The 25022-nt window shown below is 40.0% G+C and overlaps 1 protein-coding gene across 4 annotated transcripts in view; it reads left to right on the forward strand.

Moving 5' to 3' along the window:
- Positions 1-25022, forward strand: part of LOC134528171 (lipase member H-like) — a 57625-nt gene that overhangs the window by 16280 nt on the left and 16323 nt on the right. For 3 of the 4 annotated variants that reach the window (XM_063361547.1, XM_063361545.1, XM_063361546.1), the window contains exon 3: positions 17645-17762. The exons of the other annotated variant lie outside the window; for it this stretch is intronic. In XM_063361547.1, the coding sequence (XP_063217617.1) occupies positions 17645-17762 (118 nt within the window). The remainder of the gene's footprint in view (positions 1-17644; positions 17763-25022) is intronic. 4 annotated transcript variants of the gene reach the window in all.

Genomic DNA, 25022 nt, shown 5'->3' on the forward strand with positions numbered 1-25022 from the left:
GCACCGCCAACGAAAAGGCAGCACATATGGAAGCACCGACATCGAAAAGGCAGCACATTTGCAAGCACCGAAAACGAAAAGGCAGCACCGCCAACGAAAAGGCAGCACATTTGGAAGCACCGCCATCGAAAAGGCGGCACATTTGGAAGCACCGACAACTAAAAGGCAGCACCGCCAACGAAAATGCAGCACATTTGGAAGCACCGACAACTAAAAGGCAGCACCGCCAACATAAAGGCAGCTCATTTGGAAGCACCGACAACTAAAAGACAGCACCGCCAACGCAAAGGCAGCACAATTGGAAGCACCGACAACTAAAAGGCAGCACCGCCAACGAAAAGGCAGCACATTTGGAAGCACCGACAACGAAAAGGCAGCACCGCCAACGAAAAGGCAGCTCGTTTGGAAGCACCGACAACGAAAAGGCAGCACCGCCAACGAATAGGCAGCTCATTTGGAAGCACCGACATCGAAAAGGCAGCACATTTGGAAGCACCGCCAACGAAAAGGCAGCACTATCAACGAAAAGGCAGCACATTTGTCATTGACTCCAATATTCATTGGCTCCAATATATTGCATCCAATATTCATGGGCTCCAATATCAATTGGTTCCAATTGCTCCAAATGCTCCAACAGTCTTTGGACTCCTATAGTCATTGGCTCCAATTGTCATTGTCTACAATATTCATTGGCTCCAATAATCATTGGCTCCAATATTCATTGGCTCCAATATTCATTGTCTCCAATATTCATGGGCTCCAATATCAATTGGTTCTAATTGCTCCAAATGCTCCAACAGTCTTTTGGCTCCTATAGTCATTGGCTCCAATAGTCATTGGCTACAATATTCATTGGCTCCAATATTCATTGGCTCCAATATCCATTGGCTCCAATATTCATTGTCTCCAATATTCATGGGCTCCAATATCAATTGGCTCCAATTGCTCCAAATGTTCCAACAGGCTCCAAAAGGCTCCATCAGTCTTTTGGTTCCAACAGTCTTTTGGCTCCTATAGTTATTGGCTCCAATAGTCATTGACTACAATAATCATTGTCTCCAATATTCATTGGCTCCAATAATCATTGGCTCCAATATTCATTGGCTCCAATATTCATTGGCTCCAATATTCATTGGCTTCAATATTCATTGGCTCCAATATTCATTGGCTCTAATATTCATTGGCTCCAATATTCATTGGCTCAAATATTCATTTGCTCCAACAGTCGTTTGGTTCCAAAAGTCTTTTGGCTCCAAATATATTTGGCTAGAATTCTTCGAGTCTAAGAGACTATGAGTCCACATGGCTACGAGTCTAAAATGATCTAGCTGGTTATGAGTTATCCATGGCTTGAGAGGCTACAGAGCTACGAAGCTTCTAGTACACAAGTTTACGTGACTGCGAGGATACAGGACTACAAGTCTGCATGAGTACTTGACTACGAAGCTACTCGTCTACAAGGCTGGAGTTGCCGCATCTGTCTTCGTCGGTATTTTCTCTTTTGCTCCAACTGCTCCATCAGCATTATGTTATAAGATTACAAGGCTGCTTGCTTACGTAGCTTCAAGTCTACGAGGCTCCAATGCATCATGACTACGAGACTACGAGCCATGAGGTTACGAGTCTATGCGATTGCGAGTCTTCAAGGTTACGTGATCGCGAGGCTATAGGACTACGAAGCTTCCAGAACGCATGGTTACGAGACTGCATGACTAATTGGCCGCGTGGCTACGAAACTTCATGTCTCTAACCGACTACAATAGTACTATTCAGTGGTGAGCGTTAATTTATCTCATGCAAAGGTACTTGCTGCAAGTAGTTCCGCTTTTCAACATCAGATGACGTCACGTGTTGCTTGCAGGTAAATAATATTTATTTCTTTTATGCGGGATGCGGGATGCTCACTGTCGTTCGCATAAGAAGGATGGCTTCGATAGTCTCCAAGGAGAAGGAAGTTCGTCCTTCCTGCTAGTGCTTCTCAGAGTACTCACGTTCCGCCATCTTCGATTGCGATGTCACGGCGGCCATCTTGAATGGGTGTGACCTTGATCTTTGACCGAAACCGCAGGAATGACCGCAAGCACACGGATTAACCATCAAAATATTAATAAGAATAATCAGGAGCACACGGAGAAAACCACCATAATATTGACAAGAATAATCAGAATCACACGGAGAAAAACGACACACGTTTTATTTGATATCATATAATTACAGAGAAAAAAATATTTAAAAATAAAAATTAATTAATAAAAAAATTAAAATAAAATATAAAATGCATAAAATTCTGGCTTGTACTAGAACTCTATCTTTGCTCAACAATGATAAGTTTACAAGCTAGCAGAATCTGTTTATGTATTTTTTATTTTATTTTAAATTTTTTATTAATTAATTTTTATTTTTAAATATTTTTTCCCTGTAATTAACTCTCATCACTGAATAGTACTATTTTAGCCGGTTAGAGACATGAAGTTTCGTAGCCACGCGGCCAATTAGTCATGCAGTCTCGTAACCATGCGTTCTGGAAGCTTCGTAGTCCTATAGCCTCGCGATCACGTAACCTTGAAGACTTGCAATCGCATAAACTCGTAACCTCATGGCTCGGGGTCTCGAAGTCATGATGCATTGGAGCCTCGTAGACTTGAAGCTACGTAAGCAAGTAGCCTTGTAATCTTATAACATAATGCTGATGGTGCAGATGTAGCAAAAGAGAAAATTCCGTCGAAGACAGATGTGGCAATTGGAGCCTTGTAGACGAGTAGCTTCGTAGTCAAGAACTCATGCAAACTTGTATTCCTGTATCCACGCAGTCACGTAAACTTGTGTTCTAGAAGCTTCGTAGCTCTGTAACCTCGCAGACTCGTAAACTTGAAGATTCGTAGTCACGTAATCTCGTAACCACATGGCTCGAAGTCGCGTAGTCATGAAGTCTTGGGACCTCGTAGAATTGTAGCTACATATCCAAGTAGCCTCGTAGACTTGAAGCTACGTAAGCAAGTAGCCTTTTAATCTTATAACATAATGCTGATGGTGCAGATGTAGCAAAAGAGAAAATTCCGTCGAAGACAGATGTGGCAATTGGAGCCTTGTAGACGAGTAGCTTCGTAGTCAAGAACTCATGCAAACTTGTATTCCTGTATCCACGCAGTCACGTAAACTTGTGTTCTAGAAGCTTCGTAGCTCTGTAGCCTCGCAGTCTCGTAAACTTGAAGATTCGTAGTCACGTAGTCTCATAACCTCATGGCTCGTAGTCTCGTAGACATGATGTCTTGGGACCTCGTAGAATTTTAGCCTCGTAGTCTCGTAACCATGCGTTCTGGAAGCTTCGTAGTCCTATAGCCTCGCGATCATGTATCCTTGAAGACTCGCAATCGCATAGACTCGTAACCTCATGGCTCGTAGTCTCGTAGTCATGATGCATTGGAGCCTCGTAGACTTGAAGCTACGTAAGCAAGCAACCTTGTAATCTTATAACATAATGCTGATTGAGCAGTTGGAGCAAAAGAGAAAATTCCGACGAAGACAGATGCGGCAACTCGAGCCTTGTAGACGAGTAGCTTCGTAGTCAAGTACTCATGCAGACTTGTAGTCCTGTATCCTCGCAGTCACGTAAACTTGTGTACTAGAAGCTTCGTAGCTCTGTAGCCTAGCAAGCCATGTATAACTCATAACCAGCTAGATCATTTTAGAATCGTAGCCATGTGGACTCATAGTCTCTTAGACTCGAAGAATTCTAACCAAATATATTTGGAGCCAAAAGACTGTTGGAGCAAATGAATATTTGAGCCAATGAATATTGGAGCCAATGAATATTGGAGCCAATGAATATTGGAGCCAATGAATATTGAAGACAACGAATATTGTAGCCAATGACTATTTGAGCCAATGACTATAGGAGCCAAAAGACTGTTGGAACCAAAAGACTGATGGAGTTTTTTGGAGCCTGTTGGAGCATTTGGAGCATTTGGAGCAATTGGAGCCAATTGATATTGGAGCCCATGAATATTGGAGACAATGAATTTTGGAGCCAATGGATATTGGAGTCAATGAATATTGGAGCCAATGAATATTGTAGCCAATGACTATTGGAGCCAATGACTATAAGAGCCAAAAGACTGTTGGAGCATTTGGAGCAATTGGAACCAATTGATATTGGAGCCCATGAATATTGGAGACAATGAATATTGGAGCCAATGAATATTGGAGCCAATGAATATTGGAGCCAATGAATATTGTAGCCAATGACAATTGGAGCCAATGACTATAGGAGGCCAAAGACTGTTGGAGCATTTGGAGTTATTGGAACCAATTGATATTGGAGCCCATGAATATTGGAGGCATCGAATATTGAAGGCAATGAATATTGGAGCCAATGAAAAATGTGCTGCCTTTTCGTTGATGGTGCTGCCTTTTCGTTGTCGGTGCTTCCAAATGAGCTGCGTTTTCGTTGGCGGTGCTGCCTTTTCGTTGTCAGTGCTTCCAAATGTGCTGCCTTTTCGTTGGCGGTGCTGCCTTTTAGTTGTCGGTGCTTCCAAAGTGCTGCCTTTGCGTTGGCGGTGCTGTCTTTTAGTTGTCAGTGCTTCCAAATGTGCCGCCTTTTCGATGGCGGTGCTCTATATGTGCTGCCTTTTCGTTGGCGGTGCTGCCTTTTCGGTGGCGTTGCTGCCTTTTCGTTGTCGGTGTTTCCAAATGAGCTGCGTTTTCGTTGGCGGTGCTGCCTTTTCGTTGTCAGTGCTTACAAATGTGCTGCCTTTATGTTGGCGGTGCTGCCGTTTAGTTGTCGGTGCTCTCAAATGTGCTGCCTTTTCGTTGGCGGTGCTGCCTTTTCGTTGGCGGTACTGCCTTTTCGATGTCGGTGCTTCCAAATGTGCTGCCTTTTCGTTGGCGGTGCTGCCTTTTCGTTGTCGGTGCTTCCTTTTTGTTGATTGCGCGTAGTGATTGAATATTTACTAGTTTAAAACCTCTTGGTGTTACTAAAATATTTTTCAAGGTCACTTGGTTCTTTAGTATGTATAAAAAATGTCATGATGGATTTATTGAATATAATTAGCTAACGAAGAAGGTTATGCGGTCCTGAAATGACTAGCCTACTATACGTCTGATAATGACATGACTCCGTCTCATGGACTGAAGACAATTGTTCTATATGTGTGGCTATGTACATAAACGGCTTATAGGTTATTCAGATTATTGAAAAATTAGTCTTTCATAATAGGCTAATCGGCACTGAATCAATTCGTTGGTCAGGTATATTGACTTGAGTTGTTTTTCGTAGAGTGAATGATTAATAAACTCCGCGTAAGGTAATGGAAAACAGAATCTAATTTATTTAATAATTAGTTACAACTGTCACTGGTCAAGAATCGAACCGTGGACAGGTATCCATCGATTCAATTTGTAAATTAATAATTGATTTTTTCGGATACTTTTGGTATTTTTCCCGCATTTATAGCTATATAATTACATGATTTCAAGATGGCGGCCGGATTTCAAGATGGTGGGCACCTCAGTAATAATAAATGGTTACTGCACTGTAGCAGGTTAGAATAAAACTAGCATGATGGTAAGACGAGTACACACAAGATGGTGTCCTCCAGCAGACGAAAACATGATGGTGGCAATGACCACTAGCAGGTGGTAGCTCCTGGTAGCATGCACTGAACATAAAATGACGGATCCATGATGGACTTCAAGGTCAAGGTCAAAGTTCAATGTCAAGGTCAAATTGCAAGGTCTAGGTCAAATTTCAAAGTCAAAGTTCAAGGTTAAGGTCAAAGTTCAAGGTCAAGGTATAAGTTCAAGGTCAACATTCAAGGTCAAAGTTCAAGGTCAAGGTTCAAGGTCAAGGTCAAATTTCAAGATCAAGGTCAAGGTCAAAGTCCAATGTCAACAGTTGAGGTTACAGGTATGGTGAACAGAAAATTATACTAACATGACAAGATTACACTCAAGCAGGCAAAAACAATATGGTGGCCTCTAGCGAACGAAGACAAGATGGTGGGCATGACGTCATACCAGTTGACATTATATATACCTTGGTATTGGTGGTAGGTCAGTCTGTATGTGGTTTCTGTGGAGGAAGGATCTGTAGATTTTTTTGCTCTTGCGGATTAGAACCAAGGACGGAAATCGATCTAATCAAACAGAGTTTTAATAAGTTAATTTTTTGATGAATTTTGGAATTTTTTTCATTAAAATCGGATAGTAAATAAAAATTTTCAAGATGTCGGCCGTAAACAAACATGCAACATTAATAGGATCCAATATGACGGTTGTAACATAAAGTGTAACGATGACATAGTACTCAACCAAGATGGCGGCCGTAACGAAACATGCAACATTTATATAATCCAAGATGGCGAACGTAACTATAAGTGCAACAGTGGTTTTTTAAGATTTTTATTGTTTAATTCGATTAAATAATTTTTTAATGATATTTAAAAATTTTCCCGTTTTTCTAACATAACAATTACAGATTTTCAAGATGGCGACCGTAACGGAAATTGCAACGGTGACGTCATAATCCTATGAGGCTTATCGGAGGCTGTAGACAAGGATTCTTAAGCCTATTTTAGGAATTTGTGTTCTTTCTAAGGCAAAAGACTTTTGAGGTTTTTCGAAATCCTAATTTTCCCTCGAAACGGGATTTTTTCCCTCGAAAAAGGGAATTTTTCCCTCGAAAACGGGAAATTTTGAGTTATTTTTGAGGAATTTTGATTCAAAATTGGCCGCTGTGACGTCACAATCCAAGATGACGGACACCGACACCACAACCACATCCTGAATCCTGTGCCAGAAAATACATTCACTTACTACTCATCAATGTTTTCTTATGACGTTATCACGAAAAGTTATCGTCCGTAAATCGACTTTACAGACAAACACTTCCCCCCCCCCCTTTTTTTTTTTAATTTTTCGAACGGTCTTACATAATCGCCAATGCAGCCTTTAGTGAAAGAACGAGTCCCTCACGTCCTTACGTTCACCCTTATGGTTTTTTACGTAGTCAGCCAACTGCTGTCTGTCTACACCCTTTTATGTGTACTTATCCATTACCAGAGGTGGCCCTAGACTTTGCACCGCCCTGGGCCATTTCCTTTTGCAGGGCCCAGATATTTGGGAGAGCTCTTTGGTGGTTATAAATGCCCCCCAGAAAGTATTTGAAAAGTAAACTCTTTAAAATAACGTCTGTAAGCCAACAATTAACTTGAATTTTAACGATGGTTTTTATAATTCATTAATATATCAAAAGTGCTAAAAATTAATAATAAAAAAATTGGTTGTCTGTAAAGTCGGTTTACGGACGATAGTTTAACGTGACATCATAACAAAACATTGATGAAATGATTGCATAATTTTATGAATAAAATTGAATCATTTTTATTGAATTATCACTATTTTGTATGTATACAAAGAAGGAGTGAAATGAAATCTACAATTTAATTGATAAATTTACTTTTATTTGCACTCATTAATTCAAATATGTTTATTACTTTAACGAAGAGATTATTTTAACTATAACTTTTATACATGTTTGCTATTTAACTTATTTCAATCTGTGTTATTCTGCTAAGGATAGGACGATGATAGGAAAAGAAGGAAACGAATGGGAGTGTTTCAAGTTTAAAGTGCCTCGAAAAAGTCAAATCGATGGTTGTTCCAATCGAGTGGAAGAGAGATGGATGCGGTGCAAGCGTACAATGAGCGTAACGGGGCACAGCGTAACGGGACAACGTGCGTAATGGGACACTTTTTCATGCGTGCAGCCGGCGTTCATCGATTTATTAGACGTTTTCACGTCAAAATGAATTTAGCTTTATTAAGATCTGAGTAAATGATGTTTACTTAATGCAATGAATATGATTCTATAACTTAATGACGAACATTTGACGTGAAAGGTGCGTCGGTGTGTCGGTTGCCCGGCTTGGAGCAGTCCCTGTCTGTTGCTCTCAGATAATTAACTTAAACGTATAAAAGTTCACAATTTCTTGAAAAAATAGTTAAGAATTTGTAGACGCAATCAAATGACTGCCGGAAAGGTATTACTTTGTTGATACCCCAGGTTGTGTTAGCGTCGAAACAATTCAGACAGCTTTCAAAGACTAGTTTCCAACTGAATGCAGCCTTGAAATTAAAAGATCCTTTGGCTAAGGCTGCATCGGTAAAGTACACATCTTACTATTAGGAAAAAAGGATTTGTTTTTACTACTGCATTAAACCCCGATGTTTGTGATTCGTGTTTTTAGAATGGTCGCGAGTCTCGTGTCCTAGGTCCTAGACTCGTGATGCTGTCTGTGTTGGATGATTTCGAGTCAAAGAATGATGATCTCTTGAGAGAGTACAAGTCGTTGGAGAAAGTTTTGGCCCAACTTGAATATTTGTGGGGCACACAGGAACATGTGGTTCAAATTCTCCCGTGGGATAAGAAGCGCGCGAATTTGGATGTAGAGTAGCGCGCAAGCCAGAGGCTAAGGGAACGATCCCTACAGTCTAGCGAAGGGCAAGGAGAACGGCAGTTCTTTCTATGTTCCCGTTTAAGGTGGATCTACGGTTTAAAATTAAGTGTTAAGAATTAGTCGTGTACTTACGACATGACAATGTTATACTAGTGGAATGGTTTTTGGTTGTCGTGTAGGATTTTTCTCGGGTCGTGTGCGAATCATATTTTGAATTAACAGAGATGGTTATATTTTATATCTTTCCTTGAGAATTACGGGAAGCAGCAATTAGAGCACAGTAGAATGTGTTGTTGGCGAGAAGTAATGTTTCCTCGGGGAAAACAGGTTATGAGAAGGTACGAAAGAAGTATGAAATAAGTAAGTACTATCATAATTTCAAGAAAAGAAAATTTTATTAGAAGAAAATTGTAAGATATACTTTTAAAAAAATTGGTTGTCTGTAAAGTCGGTTTACGGAAGATAGTTTAACGTGACAACGTCCTAACAAAACATTGATGAAATGATTGATCCAGAAGAAAATGAAATATCATATTCGGCCTGAGACTGACCGGTAATAGGTTTTTGCAACCAAACCATTTAGGCATTAATAATATTATATTCTTTGAGGTAGAAAATTTTTTAAAATTTTTCTATCTTTTGTATGATAAAATTTACCTCTACATAATTTTATGAATAAAATTGAATCATTTTTATTGAATTATCACTATTTTGTATGGATACAAAGAAGGAGTGAAATGAAATCTACAATTTAATTGATAAATTTACTTTTATTTGCATTCATTAATTCAAATATATTTATTACTTTTGTAGTGTTGCGCGCGCCGTATTTAGTTTTACAAGTACAAAAGAAAGTGTTGCAGCGGCCGGGATTCGATCCGTCAACCTATCGATTGGTAGTCAGCGATGCTAATCGCACGGATACGAGGCCATATTGGAAACAATTGTTTCAGATGTTATATATATATATATATTTATTTATTTATAAAAATTTTGTTCTGTGTTGTGGAAGTTTTATAAACGTATGTAGTCCGCCATGTCTATTTCTTATAGTGGTAGGCGGGAAATTAATAACCGTACCGATTGTGCTGAAAATCGGTGGACGATCGTTAAGTTACATAATATTAATAATTCAAACGACGAAAATATGATTGAAAAGTCAAATCGATGGTTGCTCCAATCGAGTGGAAGAGAGATGCCACGCATGCGTACAATGAGCATAACAGAAAAACACATCCGTAGTGGGACATCCGTAGTGGGACAATGTGCATTACGGGACACTTTTTCGTGCGTGCAGCCGGCGTTCATCGATTTATTAGACGTTGTCGCGTCAAAAAATAGCTTTGATCGTAATTTTTTCTTCTTCATGATTTCAAGAAATATTTTTCTGACGTGGTTCTGGTTATTTTGGCTATTGTACGAGACTAAAAATTAATTTAAACTTAATGAATATATTTTTTTAACTGTACAGCCATTTTATATTGGGTCGGAATAGATGATAGTAACATTACATTAAATAGTGTTTCCATTATAGTTAAATAATTGTGATTCTTTTTTGTGAACGAAATTCAAGGTTACGAGCTAAAATTTATATATCTGATATTTCAAGTAAGTACATAAACAGTTTCACCTATGAAAAATAAATACATCATCTATCGGCAACGATACCTAACCAAAATGCACACGAAACCTACAAATTCCAAAATTCAGAATATAGCTGCGCTCTCGCCCGTTTTCATTGGCTGGAATTAATGACCACTGCCGTGTGCTCGTCGTACAGGTTGAGTTTATAATTCTCTTAGTTTTTCAATGGTAAACCCACCTTAGGCCTCGCTCCCACGCACTGGCTGATCCAGAAAAAGGGGGGGGGGGCATAGCGGCATACCCATCCCTCCCACCCCCCAACAATTTTAAAATTTTCTTCTTATTCCTTATAGTATACCAAACTTACTAAAATATTCTTTACTACAGGACTTTTTAACCACAAATAAAATGTACTCAATATTTCAGTTCTAAATGTAGTAAAGTGTATTATAAAATGTAATTTGGTCCTTCCCTCACGTCGGCGAATGCCACGACTTCAAGGGATTGTGGACCCGTCCACCGAGGCGAGATTGTTTGGTGTACAGCGTGTTTTTTTATTTTTAACAGAATAGGAATATTTATGTACATTAACAGGGAAACAATTGTATCTCTACTAAAATAGTATTCGCAGTAATACTGGGGGGGGGGGGGGGGGGTTCGAATTATTACCCGGGCATTTATGCTTAGTGTTGTTCCAGTACCTCCAATAGTTAAAAAATATTTGTAAACCGTTCCCTGAATAGCTGTCAGTAGTATAGGAATGACGGACCGGGCACAGGGTCCAGGGGCGTGGAGCTGGAGCCGGGTCAATGACCGAATGCTCTGACGTCACGGCGGCCATCTTGGATGAGAGTAACGGGACACAGCATAACGGGACAAGTAGGACATTGACCTTTGACCCTCAAAACTCGCCAAAATTGCGCAAAAATTGCCCAAAATTCCTCAAAAATCGCCAAAATTTCCATTTCTAAGGAAAAAAATTCCGCCAAAAATCTCAAAAAAAACACAAATTAAAAATTTCTCTTTTCGAGGGAAAAATTTCCCGTTTCGAGGGAAAATTTCCCGTTTTATTCCTTAAAAATACCAGCAGCTAGAAATGTCCATATAGAGGCTTAAGCATCCATGTCTACAGCCTCAAATAAACCTCTGACGTCATCATGGAATATGACATCACCGTTTCAATTTCCGTTACGACCGCCATCTTTAATTTTTTAATTTATTATCCGATTTTAATGAATTTTTTTTTAAATTTATAAAAAAAATCAATTAATAAAATTTTAATAAAACTATTTTAAAAACATACATTAACGACATGGAGCTCGGAGTCCTCGGTTCGAACCCGACGAGGGCAAAAAAAATTAAAATAGCGACCGATCCTTCCCCCCGTGGTGGCTGCTGGCAGACTGACTCCCACCACTTATGTCAAAGTATATATATATCTTCACCTAGTATGACGTCATGTCCGCCATCTTGAAAATCCGTAATTTTAATGCTAGAGATTCGGGAAAAAATTTAAAAATCATTAAAATAATTAATCAACCTAATTAAATAATAAAAAAATCCTTAAAACCACCGTTGCACTTTTCGTGACGGCCGCCATCTTGAAATCACCCACTGGAGATCACCATCTTGTTTTCATCTGCTAGAGTGTGCTGATACCATGTTAGTATAATTATCTGGTCACCACACCTTTGACCTTAACCTTGAAATTAGACCTTGACCTTGAACTTTGACCTTGAACTTTGACCTTGAACTTTGACATTGACCTTGAAATTTGACTTTGTCCTTGTCGACCATCATGGATCCGACATTTTATGTTCAGTACATGCTACCAGAAGCTACCACCTGCTGGAGTACGCCATCTTGTGTGTGTACTTGTATTATAGAGTACATTTCCATCTGGATAATTTTATTCTAACCCGCTACAGTGCAGTAATCATTTATTACGGAGGTGCCCCCGCCATCTTGAATTTCGGCCGCCATCTTGAAATCATGTAATAATGTAGCTAGAAAAGCGGGAAAAAATCCAAAATTCATCAAAAAAATCACTCATTAACTTACACATTGATTCGATCCGCTCCAGTCCTTGGTTAGATCCTCGATCGATGCAATAATGTTTAATTTTATGAAAAAAAAATAATAATTTCAATAAACCATGTTCAACATTCTTAAAGAGACTTTAAATCCTCTACTACCATCATCCTATCAGACATGAAGACCACCATATTGGAAATTCGTAATTGTAATGCTAGAGATTCGGGAAAAAGTTCAAAATTCATTAAATAAATTTGTAATCTATATACTGATTGATTAGATCGACTAAGGTCCTTGGTTCGATACCTGGCCGATAAAAAAAAACTTTAAGTACCAGAAAAGTGTAAGGTTCGAGAAATAAAACACCACAAAGTCTTTTACAAACATAATATTTATTACACAATTTCTATCCTACTACAGAATCACTTGCGAAAGCCAAAAATCTTATAAACATTTAGCCCTGCATAGACGTGCAACGACTACTTCTTAGCTCCAACAGCTCCAAATGCTCCAAATGGCTCCAACAGCTCCAAATGGCTCCAAATGCTCCAAACGGCCTCCAAATGGCTCCAACAGTTCCAACAGCCTCCAAATGCTTAACACAGCTCCAAATGGCTCCAAATGCTCCAAACGGCCTCCAAATACTTGACAACTCCAAATGTCTCCAGCAGCTCCAAATGCTCCAAATGACTCCAAAAAAGGCTCCAAATGCTTCAAAAGGCTCCAAATGCTCCAACAGCCTCCAAATGCTCCAAAAGGCTCCAAATGCTACAACAGCCTCCAAATGCTCCAAAGGCTCCAAATGCTCCAAATGGCTCCAACAGCTCCAAAAGGCTCCAAATGCTTCAAAAGGCTCCAATTGCTCCAACAGCTCCATCTTCAATTGGTTCCAACTGATTCCAATTACTTTTCTTATCGAACTTGGCATGATTACTAACATGTCTTTATTAGTATACATTTTGACTGGCAGTGGTAACGTATTTTGCACCTTTAAGTTATAAGTTTTATTTAGAAATCAGATTTCGATAAATGGTAGATACCATTTGGAAAGAAAATATATTAATTTATCTTCAAGTTTATACACATACATTTAATTTAAGCCATTCTTGTATGTAGCCAGCTTCCCTCAGTTCTTTGAGTATGAAGGATATTTCTTTAATGTTCGAATAGTTTCCTGCACAAAGCGATCCATGTAGTAGTCGTAGCCTGTCAACCAATATGTTAGGATCTTCCCATGAGGTATAATCAATCTCTTCTGCTGCGTTCATCATCATCCTTGCATGTTTATAATAAATATTATTATCTCTGGTGTCTATCGTTTTAACACCAACCACAAGGTCACTTTCGTCATCGTGCCAGTGATTATCACAAGCTTGATCAGGATAATTTATTTTATTACGACGTTTCCATCGTTTTGGTCTCAAACCTCCATCACAGTCTTCACTCTTGCATGCTTTTGGTGCTTCAGCACAGTACTCAATCATGTCAGCCTTAGATGTGTCAGCACAGTCTTCGTTCATGCCAGCTTCTGATGTGTCACCACAGTCTTCAATCATGTCAGCATCACAAACTTGATCAGGATAATTAATTTTATTACGTCGTTTCCATCGTTTTGGTCTCAGACCGCCATCACAGTCTTCGATCTTGCCTGCTTTAGGTGCTTCAGTACAGTACTCAATCATGTCAGCCTCAGATGTGTCACCACAATCTTCAATCATGCCAGCTTCAGATGATTCATCAAAGTCTTCGACCTTGTAAGCTTCAGGTGGTTCTCCATCTTTCACATTTTCATGGAGACGACTAGATATTGGAGTAAATATATTTTCATTTCTAATGTGGTTACAACTTCCTTCGTTTGTTTTAAATTTTAAATTATTATCTTGATCTAGATCAGTAATTTTAGCATTAGCTTTTTCGCCTTCGTTCCTCTTCCGCGATGTTGTTGCACAGTCTTCGTTATCTTTATTCATCTTAATTGTACAGGTCTTGTAATGTCTATCCAAGTAATATCTTCTACCAAAGGATTTCTGACACTGACTGCAATGAAATGGTTTTTGACAAGGACCCAAATTACACTCGCCTCTCTCATGTCGTTTAGCATTCTTTCTCAAGGTAAACACCTTGCTACAGTATCTGCAGTGATAATATTTAGTTCTTTTATGCGGGATGTGGGATGCTCACTAACGATCGCAAAAGAAGGATGGCTTCGCTAGACTCCAAGGAGAAGGAAGTTCGTCCTTCCTGTTAGTGCTTCTTAGATTTCTCAGAGATTATAATTTGACTGAGTAATGATATTTTTTAAATTTCCACCTGATAAAAATATTACAAGTGTTGATTAAGTAGCAGAAATTCACTAATTACACGTAACCTTGAAAAAAATGACATATGCCTCATTAAGTAAAAAAAAATCATTCATGCAGAGATCAATTTCTCATCTGTAACCAGAAGCCCTCGGAGAAAACCATCAGATGTCTAGTCAGGAATAATCAGAAGCACCCAGAGAAAACCATCAAAATATTTTCAAGAATAATCAGAAGCACACGGAGAAAACCACCATAATATTGTCAAGAATAATCGGAAGCACACGGAGAAAACCATCAAAATATTCTGCTAGCTTGTGAACTTCTCTTTGATGTGAAAAGTTAGAGTTCTAGTACAAGCCAGAATCAGTTTTTGAATTTTTTTCGTTTTTATTTCTAATTTTTTTATTATTTGGAGCTGTCAAGCATTTGGAGGCCGTTTGGAGCATTTGGAGCCATTTGGAGCTGTGTTAAGCATTTGGAGGCTGTTGGAACTGTTGGAGCCATTTGGAGGCCGTTTGGAGCATTTGGAGCCATTTGGAGCTGTTGGAGCCATTTGGAGCATTTGGAGCTGTTGGAGCTAAGAAGTAGTCGTTGAACGTCTATGCAGGGATAAATGTTTATAAGATTTTTGGCCTTCGCAAGTGATTCTGTAGTAGGATAGAAATTGTGTAATAAATATTATGTTTGTAAAAGACTTTGTGGTGTTTTATTTCTCGAACCTTACACTTTTCTGGTACTTAAAGTTTTTTTTATCGGCCAGGTATCGAACCAAGGACCTTAGTCGATCTAATCAATCAGTATATAGATTACAAATTTATTTAATGAATTTTGAACTTTTTCCCGAATCTCTAGCATTACATTTACGAATTTCCAATATGGTGGTCTTCATGTCTGATAGGATGATGGTAGTAGAGGATTTAAAGTCTCTTTAAGAATGTTGAACATGGTTTATTGAAATTATTATTTTTTCATAAAATTAAACATTATTGCATCGATCGAGGATCTAACCAAGGACTGGAACGGATCGAATCAATGTGTAAGTTAATGAGTGATTATTTTGATGAATTTTGGATTTTTTCCCGCTTTTCTAGCTACATTATTACATGATTTCAAGATGGCGGCCGAATTTCAAGATGGCGGCCGAATTTCAAGATGGCGGGGGCACCTCCGTAATAAATGATTACTGCACTGTAGCGGGTTAGAATAAAATTATCCAGATGGAAATGTACTCTATAATACAAGTACACACACAAGATGGCGTACTCCAGCAGGTGGTAGCTTCTGGTAGCATGTACTGAACATAAAATGTCGGATCCATGATGGTCGACAAGGACAAAGTCAAATTTCAAGGTCAATGTCAAAGTTCAAGGTCAAAGTTCAAGGTCAAGGTCTAATTTCAAGGTCAAGGTCAAAGGTGTGGTGACCAGATAATTATACTAACATGGTATCAGCACACTCTAGCAGACGAAAACACGATGGTGATCTCCAGCGGGTGATTTCAAGATGGCGACCGTCACGAAAAGTGCAACGGTGGTTTTAAGGATTTTTTTATTATTTAATTAGGTTGATTAATTATTTTAATGATTTTTAAATTTTTTCCCGAATCTCTAGCATTAAAATTACGGATTTTCAAGATGGCGGACATGACGTCATACTAGGTGAAGATATATACACTTTGACATAAGTGGTGGGAGTCAGTCTGCCAGCAGCCACCACGGGGGGAAGGATCGGTCGCCATTTTAATTTTTTTTTGCCCTCGTCGGGTTCGAACCGAGGACTCCGAGCTCCGTGTCGTTAATGTATGTTTTTAAAATAGTTTTATTAAAATTTTATTAATTGATTTTTTTATAAATTTAAAAAAAAATTCATTAAAATCGGATAATAAATTAAAAAGTTAAAGATGGCGGTCGTAACGGAAATTGAAACGGTGACGTCATAATCCATGATGACGTCAGATGCTTATCTGAGGCTGTAGACATGGATGCTTAAGCCTCTATATGGACATTTCTAGCTGCTGGTATTTTTAAGGAATAAAACGGGAAATTTTCCCTCGAAACGGGAAATTTTTCCCTCGAAAAGAGAAATTTTTAATTTGTGGAATTTTTTGAGATTTTTTGGCGGAATTTCTTTCCGCAGAAATGGAAATTTTGGCGATTTTTGAGGAATTTTGGGCAATTTTTGCGCAATTTTGGTGAGTTTTGAGGGTCAAAGGTCAATGTCCTACTTGTCCCGTTATGCTGTGTCCCGTTACTCTCATCCAAGATGGCCGCCGTGACGTCAGAGCAATCGGTCATTGACCCGGCTCCAGCTCCACGCCCCTGGACCCTGTGCCCGGTCCGTCATTCCTATACTACTGCTGTCCAGTATTAACTGTGCTTACTAATAAGCGTGGCGTGATAAAACAAAATAAATCCCAATTATTGAATATTCTAATATATTTTTCATGGTTTGAAAATTTTATGCTTGAATTAAACATAAATGAAAATAACAAATTACGCACCAATTTTCGTAAGAAATACTCAGTATTATCTAATAATAAAAAAAATAAAAAATATTACATGCATGCAAAATTATCGTTAACAATGTGTTGTATAAAGTTACAATATCTCTATTGGCAACTGGTTTCCAAAGGAATATTTTGTAAAAGTACAGAAAATATTTTTCTGTGTTCTTTTATATTTATTTTGCGTCTTGTGTTAATTTATAAACTGGTATTTGAAAACGTCGTTATTTAACTTTCTTTTCGTTTACATACCTAGCCTCTTATAGGCCACACTAATACTCATCCCACATCCCCTCGCCTTTTTTTTTTCTGCTCAAGTAAATGCGCCGGACTCGCATGCTATATTCAAAATATTGCGCGCTTCGTTTAACCCTCCTGATTTCTTTGGGGGGGGGGGGGGGGGGATGTTTGCAGATACGCAAATTTGTCAAGTTTGGTCAGACAGCACCTAAACTCTCGTGTCTTTCATACTCAAAAAACTACAAGTTTTCTTTTTTCATCCACGAAAGTGAGCTTTATGTTAAAGTTGAAAGTTAGTTGGCATTTTAACGAATGAAGTGCTAACAAAATTTTATTCGTGACGTTTAGACGCGTTCTTTGTGAGCAAACTCCAGCGACCATTTTTCTACTTTCGAAAACAGGGCTGTGCACAATCGACTTATTTCGTGGTATGGACAGCTAACGTCAGCGGTAACAAATCAGAATGTTTGAGACCGTCAGAACTGGCGTTGAATGAGTTTGGACGTGAACTTTTTTTTTTTAAGTGTCGTTCGGTGTCGGCCTCCGCCAGTCGGCCAGGGAGAGGCGAGCGCCGAAGACGATGCCGTCCAAGAGTTCCATTGAGGAGAAGATGCAGTCGGTCAACTTGCTGCTTTACACGAGGTGACTTCTCTTACCAGCCCACCTCCAGGAGGATCATTGTTGCCACGGGGAAATAAACAAGGAAGCGCCAAGGACCGAGGGCGCCCATACCCAGCCACCCTCCACCCCCTTAGCACCCTGGGAAAAAGAAAAACATAGTGAAGTCAGGTGGTTTTTATTTCAAGGAAATGATATAAAAGTACCGTGGCCTAGCATTTTAGTAACGACAAAGTTTGTAACACGATCGGAACTGGAACTTTTTTTATGGCTACATACAAGTCGCCATTTGTCTTCCAATATATTAAAAATACTCTATACCCCCAAGTACAAACTATCACATGGGTGCCCTTGCCAAGACAACACCAAAGCGCACACATGGCCGTCGGTAATTTCAGGGAGGGAGATATCACCTGGCCCGGGTACTGGATAATATTAAATTGATTTTTAAAGTCGTAAGGTAACACTGATTATACTAAAACGTTACAAGTCTATTGCTAATATAATTAATTAGAACTCAGAATATTTATGCGATACACGTAGACACCCACATTTATGGCCGATAACGTTTAGTACCTATTTAGATTTTATTTTATATTTAGTTGTGACGGGTTTAAGAGATGGTATATTAAGTAATGGGGAGGGAACCGAAAAAAAAATTTTGGTTCCCGTTCCCTTAGTTTTACTGACGGCTGTGCACACACGCACTACACATGGCAATGTTAAAAATTACTGCTAACTAGAGTAATCTAACTGGAAAACTGGTTAAATTGTTTCTTACAGATTAAAAATGGAGCAGTTTCGATCATTTCCCAATGAAACCCCACTGATTCGCAGTAAATTGTTTAACATTTTCATATTTGGTGTGCATGAAGTTCTCAGTAGCCTCTTGAGACGCACTTAGGTCCCTCCCTAACCCGGACCCCTCCCAAATACACTTAATTTAGTTAGGTTAGGAAAAAAAAATCTGAAAATTGGAGTTTCAAATCACCACTTCTGGTTTCTATTGCGAATGGCCAACTCTTAACATGTCTGCCCACGGCTCGTCCGCGCAGCTTTCCAACATCATGGCGTTGCGATCGTGCGTCCGCACAGCCACTGAAGTGACACCGAGTTGCGCGGGAATTTCAAATGTGAACGCGTTTGTTAACTGCTGCAACTTGGCAGGATTGCGCTACGTTTTCGAACATATTTTCCTTAACAGAAATTTCTTGTTTTAAATTACCTTCCAACCAATAAATTCCGAACTTGTGTGTGTGTGTGTGTGTGTGTGTGTGTGTGTGTGTGTGTGTGTGTGCGTGTGTGCGCGTGTGTGCGTGTGTACCTTAATCCTTTTCGTGAACTACACAAACATTTCGACCATAGTAGGGGGAGCACGCCGGTTCTGGGACACTGTAAACAAAGCGACAGGTGCACCTGCACCTGTCGTGACAGGTGCAGGTGTGACAGGTGTTTTTCCGACAGGTGTTTTTCTGACAGGTGCATGTGTGACAGGTGTTTTCCTGACAGGTGCTTGTCTGGGTTGGTGACGTCACGTGGAGGGTGGTTGGGTGTATTGATCGTGAGCCAACTTCGGTAGGATCGATATATCTCGTCGGGTAACTTCGGGCGTGTTCGTTGGTGGTGGAGGGTGAGGGTGTGTGTGTGTATATGTTTCTAAATGAGGGAGCTAGGTAGCGCTAGTGTCGCGCGCTGGAATTATTTTTTACAAGTATAAAAATGTGAGGGGTGGCGACGGTTGGATTCGAACCTTCGTTTCTGTATCGTTAGTCCGTCATGCTAACCACAGGACCAAGAGACCATGTTGGAGAAAATAATTTCAGATGTTGTATATATATGCTTATAAAATATGTTTATTTATTTTTAAAGAGAAGGTATATATTTTTTTATAGTGCTAGTCGGCAAATTTAAAAACGGGCGGCCGCCATGTTTATTTTTTTATAGTGTTAAGCGGTAAATTTAAACGAGGCGCATCGGCTGCTATGCGGCCGCCATGTTTATTTTTTTATAGTGCTAGTCGGCCAATTTAAAAGGCGGGAAATTTAAAAAAAAATATGTATAGTGTCGGCTGCTAGTCGGTCGCCATGTTTTATATTTTTTTTATATTGCTAAGCGGGAAATTTAAAAAAAAAACGGGCCGGCCGCCATGTTTATTTCAACATTGGGAAAAAAAATAATAATTTCGACTGCTAGGAAGTAACCAGAACAGTCAACTTTGGGAAAAAAAATTAAATAATATTATATATATATGTATGACAATCGATTGCTGAAAGTCGCCATCTTGTAGTACAGCATACCAGGCCGCCGTCTTGTAGCATAGCACACCAGGCCGCCATCATCTTGTAGCACAGCATACCAGGCAGCCATCTTTTTTTTCTTCCCCATTTATAGTCATTGTTTTTGTTTTTTGCATTTCTCTCAAGTTTGAATATAAAAGAAAGTATTATTTCGTCAGCCACTACTCTATGACTATAGTAGTAGTAGTAGTAGTAGTAATAGTAGTAGTAATAGTAGATGCCAAATTTTGAAAAAAAAAACACACACTGAAGTGTAGCTATGTTTTCTTATAGTACTAGACCAGTATAGTTATAGTATGCTTAATTTGGTGTGTAGCATGTCTGTCTATAATAATAATAAATAAAAAAAGCTATAGGCATTACTTATGCTTATAGCGTGATGATAAAAAAAATTATACTTTACGTATTTCAGCGAATTAAAACTAGGATGGGGGGTGTTGTGTGTAGTAGGTGAAAAATATTATAGTATGTATGGCGCCACCGGTTGCCGGCTCAAGATTGGGATTGACTAATCGATTGTGAGCCAACTTCGATAGGATCGATAAAAAAAAGTATGCTTATTACGTCACTTGTCATTTAAAAGAAAAGGTATTGTGCATTTATAGGCATTATATATTTAAAAAAAAAATTAAAATATATGTTTTCCCAAGGGGTGTTGGAGCCGCGCAGACGACGATGGCGCGTACTCCCAACGGCCCTTTCGTTCGTCCCCCCCTTGTGTAATTTTTTTTATTTAAATAATGACTCAGACAGCCAGGTGTCCGCATAGGGGACGCCGCTCGCAGAGGGGTGCCGGCTGCAACCGAAGACCGCTTCGAACCCTTCGTCCTCCATTGTCAATTTTTTTATTTAAATAATGACTCATACACTGGCAGCTGTCCACTCGCAGAGGGGTGGCGGCCGCCGCAGCCGAAGAGAACTGTATACAAATGTAATTTCTTCCAAAGTTAAAATATAAAATTTATTTTCCCCAACACTTAAAAAAAATATTACGTCTATCTGGTGTGGTAGTTACCTGTACCTGCCATTTGATTAATACCAGGTAAAAGTAACTTGTAATAATAATAATAATAATAATATTTTGCCATAGTCTCGGAAAATATTACGTCTACCTGGTGTGTTAGTTACCTGTACCTGCCATTTGATTAATACCAGGTAAAAGTAACTTGTAATAATAATAATAATAATAATAATAATAATAATAATAATAATAATAATAATATTTTGCCATATCTCATTTACGTAAATGTTTCTGTTCAACTATAATGCATGTATGTATGTATGTATGTATGTATATATTATTTTTTCACACAGCAGTTTTTTTTTTACGAGTAGCGCATTGCTACATAAATTATATTAAATAGTACGTTTATTTTTCCAAACAAAAACAGAGTTTTAAACATTAACAGCAGTCTACCATGACCGCATAGTTCTTTACACGTATTACCAATTTTCTGCATACTAAGTTACCAGCCACAAGTAACACATAACAGTAGTCAGCGAGACGCCAAGCGGTTAACACGTAAAAATATACGCTTTCTCAAGAAACTAGGATTCAAAGTATTCCAAAATGGATTCCAGCATTCTCCAAGTCGACCAGCCAATTCAATTTGAAAATGATATCACGAAAACGGAAATACATAGCTACCGGCCATTCATTTCGGGTCCTTATGATTTAAATTCCGAGATACGTATCGCAATCCAGAATTCTGATATTTATTGTCTGCCTTGCAAAAGCCTGTTAAGAATCCGCGGAAAATTCGTCAAACCGGATGGCCAGGCCGCTACATACGCAAAAATTGTCAGAAATGGAATTTTACACATGTTTAACAGAATTGCGTACGAGGTAAATAATTTACAGATAGATGAATGTCGCGACGTTGGATTAGTCACTACGATTAAAAACTATCTTTCGCTAACGCCCAGTGAAAAAGCCGTTTCCAAGATGGCCGGCTGGGGCTTGACTGAAGACTATAGTGTACCCATTAATGCAAACGGCGATTTTGAAATATGCGTGCCTTTGAGTAGTCTCATGGGATTTTTCGAAGATTATAAACACGTTTTAGTTAACGTTCGACAAGAATTAGTGTTACTTGTTTCAAACTCTCAGAACAACGCAGTGTTAGACACGGCAGCGCAACCGTTGCCTGTGACACTAACACTCACGAGCATCGATTGGCTAATGCCTCATGTAACCGTTTCTACCGCACAGAGGATTCGTTTGCTTAAAATGGTTGAAAAAGGAAAAAACATAGACATTGCTTTCTGATCCTGGAGCCTCGAAACGTATCCGGCCCTGCCGCAATCTCAATCGGTACATTGGTCCGTGAAAACATCATTTAATACGGAAAAGCCTAGATATATAATAGTCACATTTCAAACGGGTAGGCAAAACAACGTCGCCGGTGATAAATCAAAGTTTGATCATGTTGACATTAAGAATGTGAAAGTTTTTTTGAATTCGGAATCCTATCCGTACACAAACCTGGATAGTAATTTTCCTAATGATAGCTATCTGCTGGTGTATAACATGTACGCGGAATTTCAACTCATATTACGGTCGTCAATCATCACCACTTCTCGATCCGGAGAAATTTAAAGATATGGCTCCTCTCTTTGTGTTTGATGTGTCTAAACAGAACGATAAGATGATTGGAGGAGTCGTGGATTGTAGAATAGACATTACCACAACGAGAAATATTCCCGTCGGCACTCAAGCATTCGCACTAATTCTGCACGATCGATTGGTTTCGTATAACCCGAGAGACAAATCTATTAAAATTCTAATGTAATGTAAGTGATAACGCAGTCTTCCCTGGGACGTCATGCTGTATGCCAACCTCCAGGGATGCTACTCTCAGCACGGTTTCGTCTTAAAAGAGATAAGCCTGGCTAATGACGATGGGGAGATAATTACGAGAACATTTCAGCCGCCATACTCGTGGAAGTACCTCCACAGAAATTACCAGAGAACAAATTCTTGGTTAACTAGACATTTCCACGGCATCCATTGGAATGACTGTCTGTTTCCGTATACTTAGTTGCAAAACATCCTGTCAGGACACATCAGCGGAACCGTAATGGTGGCAGGCGTAGAGCAAAAAAGGTGGCTTGCAAAGTTGTGTAAAAAACATGTTAATATTCAGGATGCTCAGACCGAGCTCGGATGTCCGTCACTGAAAGAACTGAATAAAATGTATACGCAAGATAATAGCCGTGCACGGCCCGTTACGTCACGACATAACGCCGCGCTGCTTAGGGCTTGGGCGTTGGAGAATTGCCAAGCGACGCCAGACCCTGCTTGCTTCCCCCCCGATACAATAAATTGAAAGCGTCGCTCGTGGGGAGGGGGAGCCCGGTGGGGTGGGCACCCTCGGTGTTATAGCGTCGCTCGTAGGGATGGGGGAGCCTGGTGGGGTGGCCACCCTCGGTGCTATAAATGTAACGCGTCGTTCGTAGGGGAGCCTAGTCACCCTCCAAGCCACTCTTCATACAAATGCAGTTTAATCCGGAAACGCTGTATCGGGATGTGTTGCTCGGCTGCGGTCGCATGAACTTCGAGACGGCGGACGGTCGCCAGTGGTTGCACGTGTGCACAGCGTTGGGACACCTGGTTCGCGAGGACGCAGACAAGGAAGTGATAGAGCTGCCTTGCACTCAGCAAAGCTGCAGCGTAAGACTCCTACGGCCGGACACACACCTCCCATGCTCTCCGGAAACTCTGCTCGTCGAGGCCGCAGATGAGGTGGTGCAGGTGTGGCCCGGCCAGGAGCAAGGTTTTGTTGAGTTCGAGGTGCTTCGTCCCAACGGCACGGTGGTTGCCTGGAGTGAATCGTGTGATTCGTTCACACACGCAACATTCCTCGACGGGGGCAACCACTCATGGAGTGTGCCGTGCAACCCGGACATCTGCGACCTGCACACCGCGGACGGCTCCGACGACGAGGAGGAGGACGGCCGCCGTCGCGGCTAGACATCTGCCGCCAGCCGCCAGCCGCCAGCTGCCACCCGCCCGTCTTCGCCAGTAACAGCTCCGGTGAGTGACGTCCGCCATGTTCCCACCCATCTGGGGCCGAGACCCCATCAAGACCAAGAGGGAGAAGTCTAGACACATCCGCGGGCCGTATCCCGCAGGCTTAAGACTAGCTTCCGGTGAACATCTGGACGTTCCCATGCCGCTGTTCGAGGATGTTCGTTATTTAGATACGAACCCAGAACAATTGTCAGATGATGGTTTTAGTGATAATCAAAGTGACCGAAACTTCTATGACATTCCTATTTCTTTGGCTTCACGCCGATGGCGAGAAAAAGCGAAGAAACACAGAATAGCGGATCCTAGGTTAACTCACACTTTACCGCAGCTAATGTACGACTGTCAAGAAACTAGATATCTTTACGTGCATTCTAGCCTGCACTGTGTCGAATACCGTGTTAGATATTACGACATTGAGAAGAATTGTGAACGTCTGCCTGTATACTTTGAATCGTGTCGCGATAATATCCATTATCGCATGTGTTGGGATAAATCATTCCCATATACTACCATGAGACTGTTAACATCGTTTCACTGTGAAGATAAGAACTGTTACGTGCACTTATGCCATCCGCTGGCTAAACATCCAACAACCGTTGATGAACTCAGGACCTCTAGAGTTAAAAATGATGAAACTTTCATAGAGCGCTGTACCGGAACCGATCATTGTCGGAAGAAAACGTACGATGTTTTGTTGGGAGACGATGACGACCTGAACACACCGTGTGTAGGACACCTATGTCCTATTTACCGTGCAAAAGTAATAAAAGAGTCAAACTTTTCAGTGTCTAAATCATTACCTCTTGCGCCATATGTCGGATTCAAGCTATCGACGAAACGTAAACTTTTCTAAAAAAATTAAATAAATAAACAAACCATGAACTGTTGTGAGTCAGCGTGTTGTAACACCCTCTGTGAATACATTGCAAGTTTATTTATGGAAGCCAAACGTAT

The sequence above is a fragment of the Bacillus rossius genome, chromosome 1, assembly GCF_032445375.1.
Source record: "Bacillus rossius redtenbacheri isolate Brsri chromosome 1, Brsri_v3, whole genome shotgun sequence".
Taxonomy (NCBI): Eukaryota; Metazoa; Arthropoda; class Insecta; order Phasmatodea; family Bacillidae; genus Bacillus; species Bacillus rossius.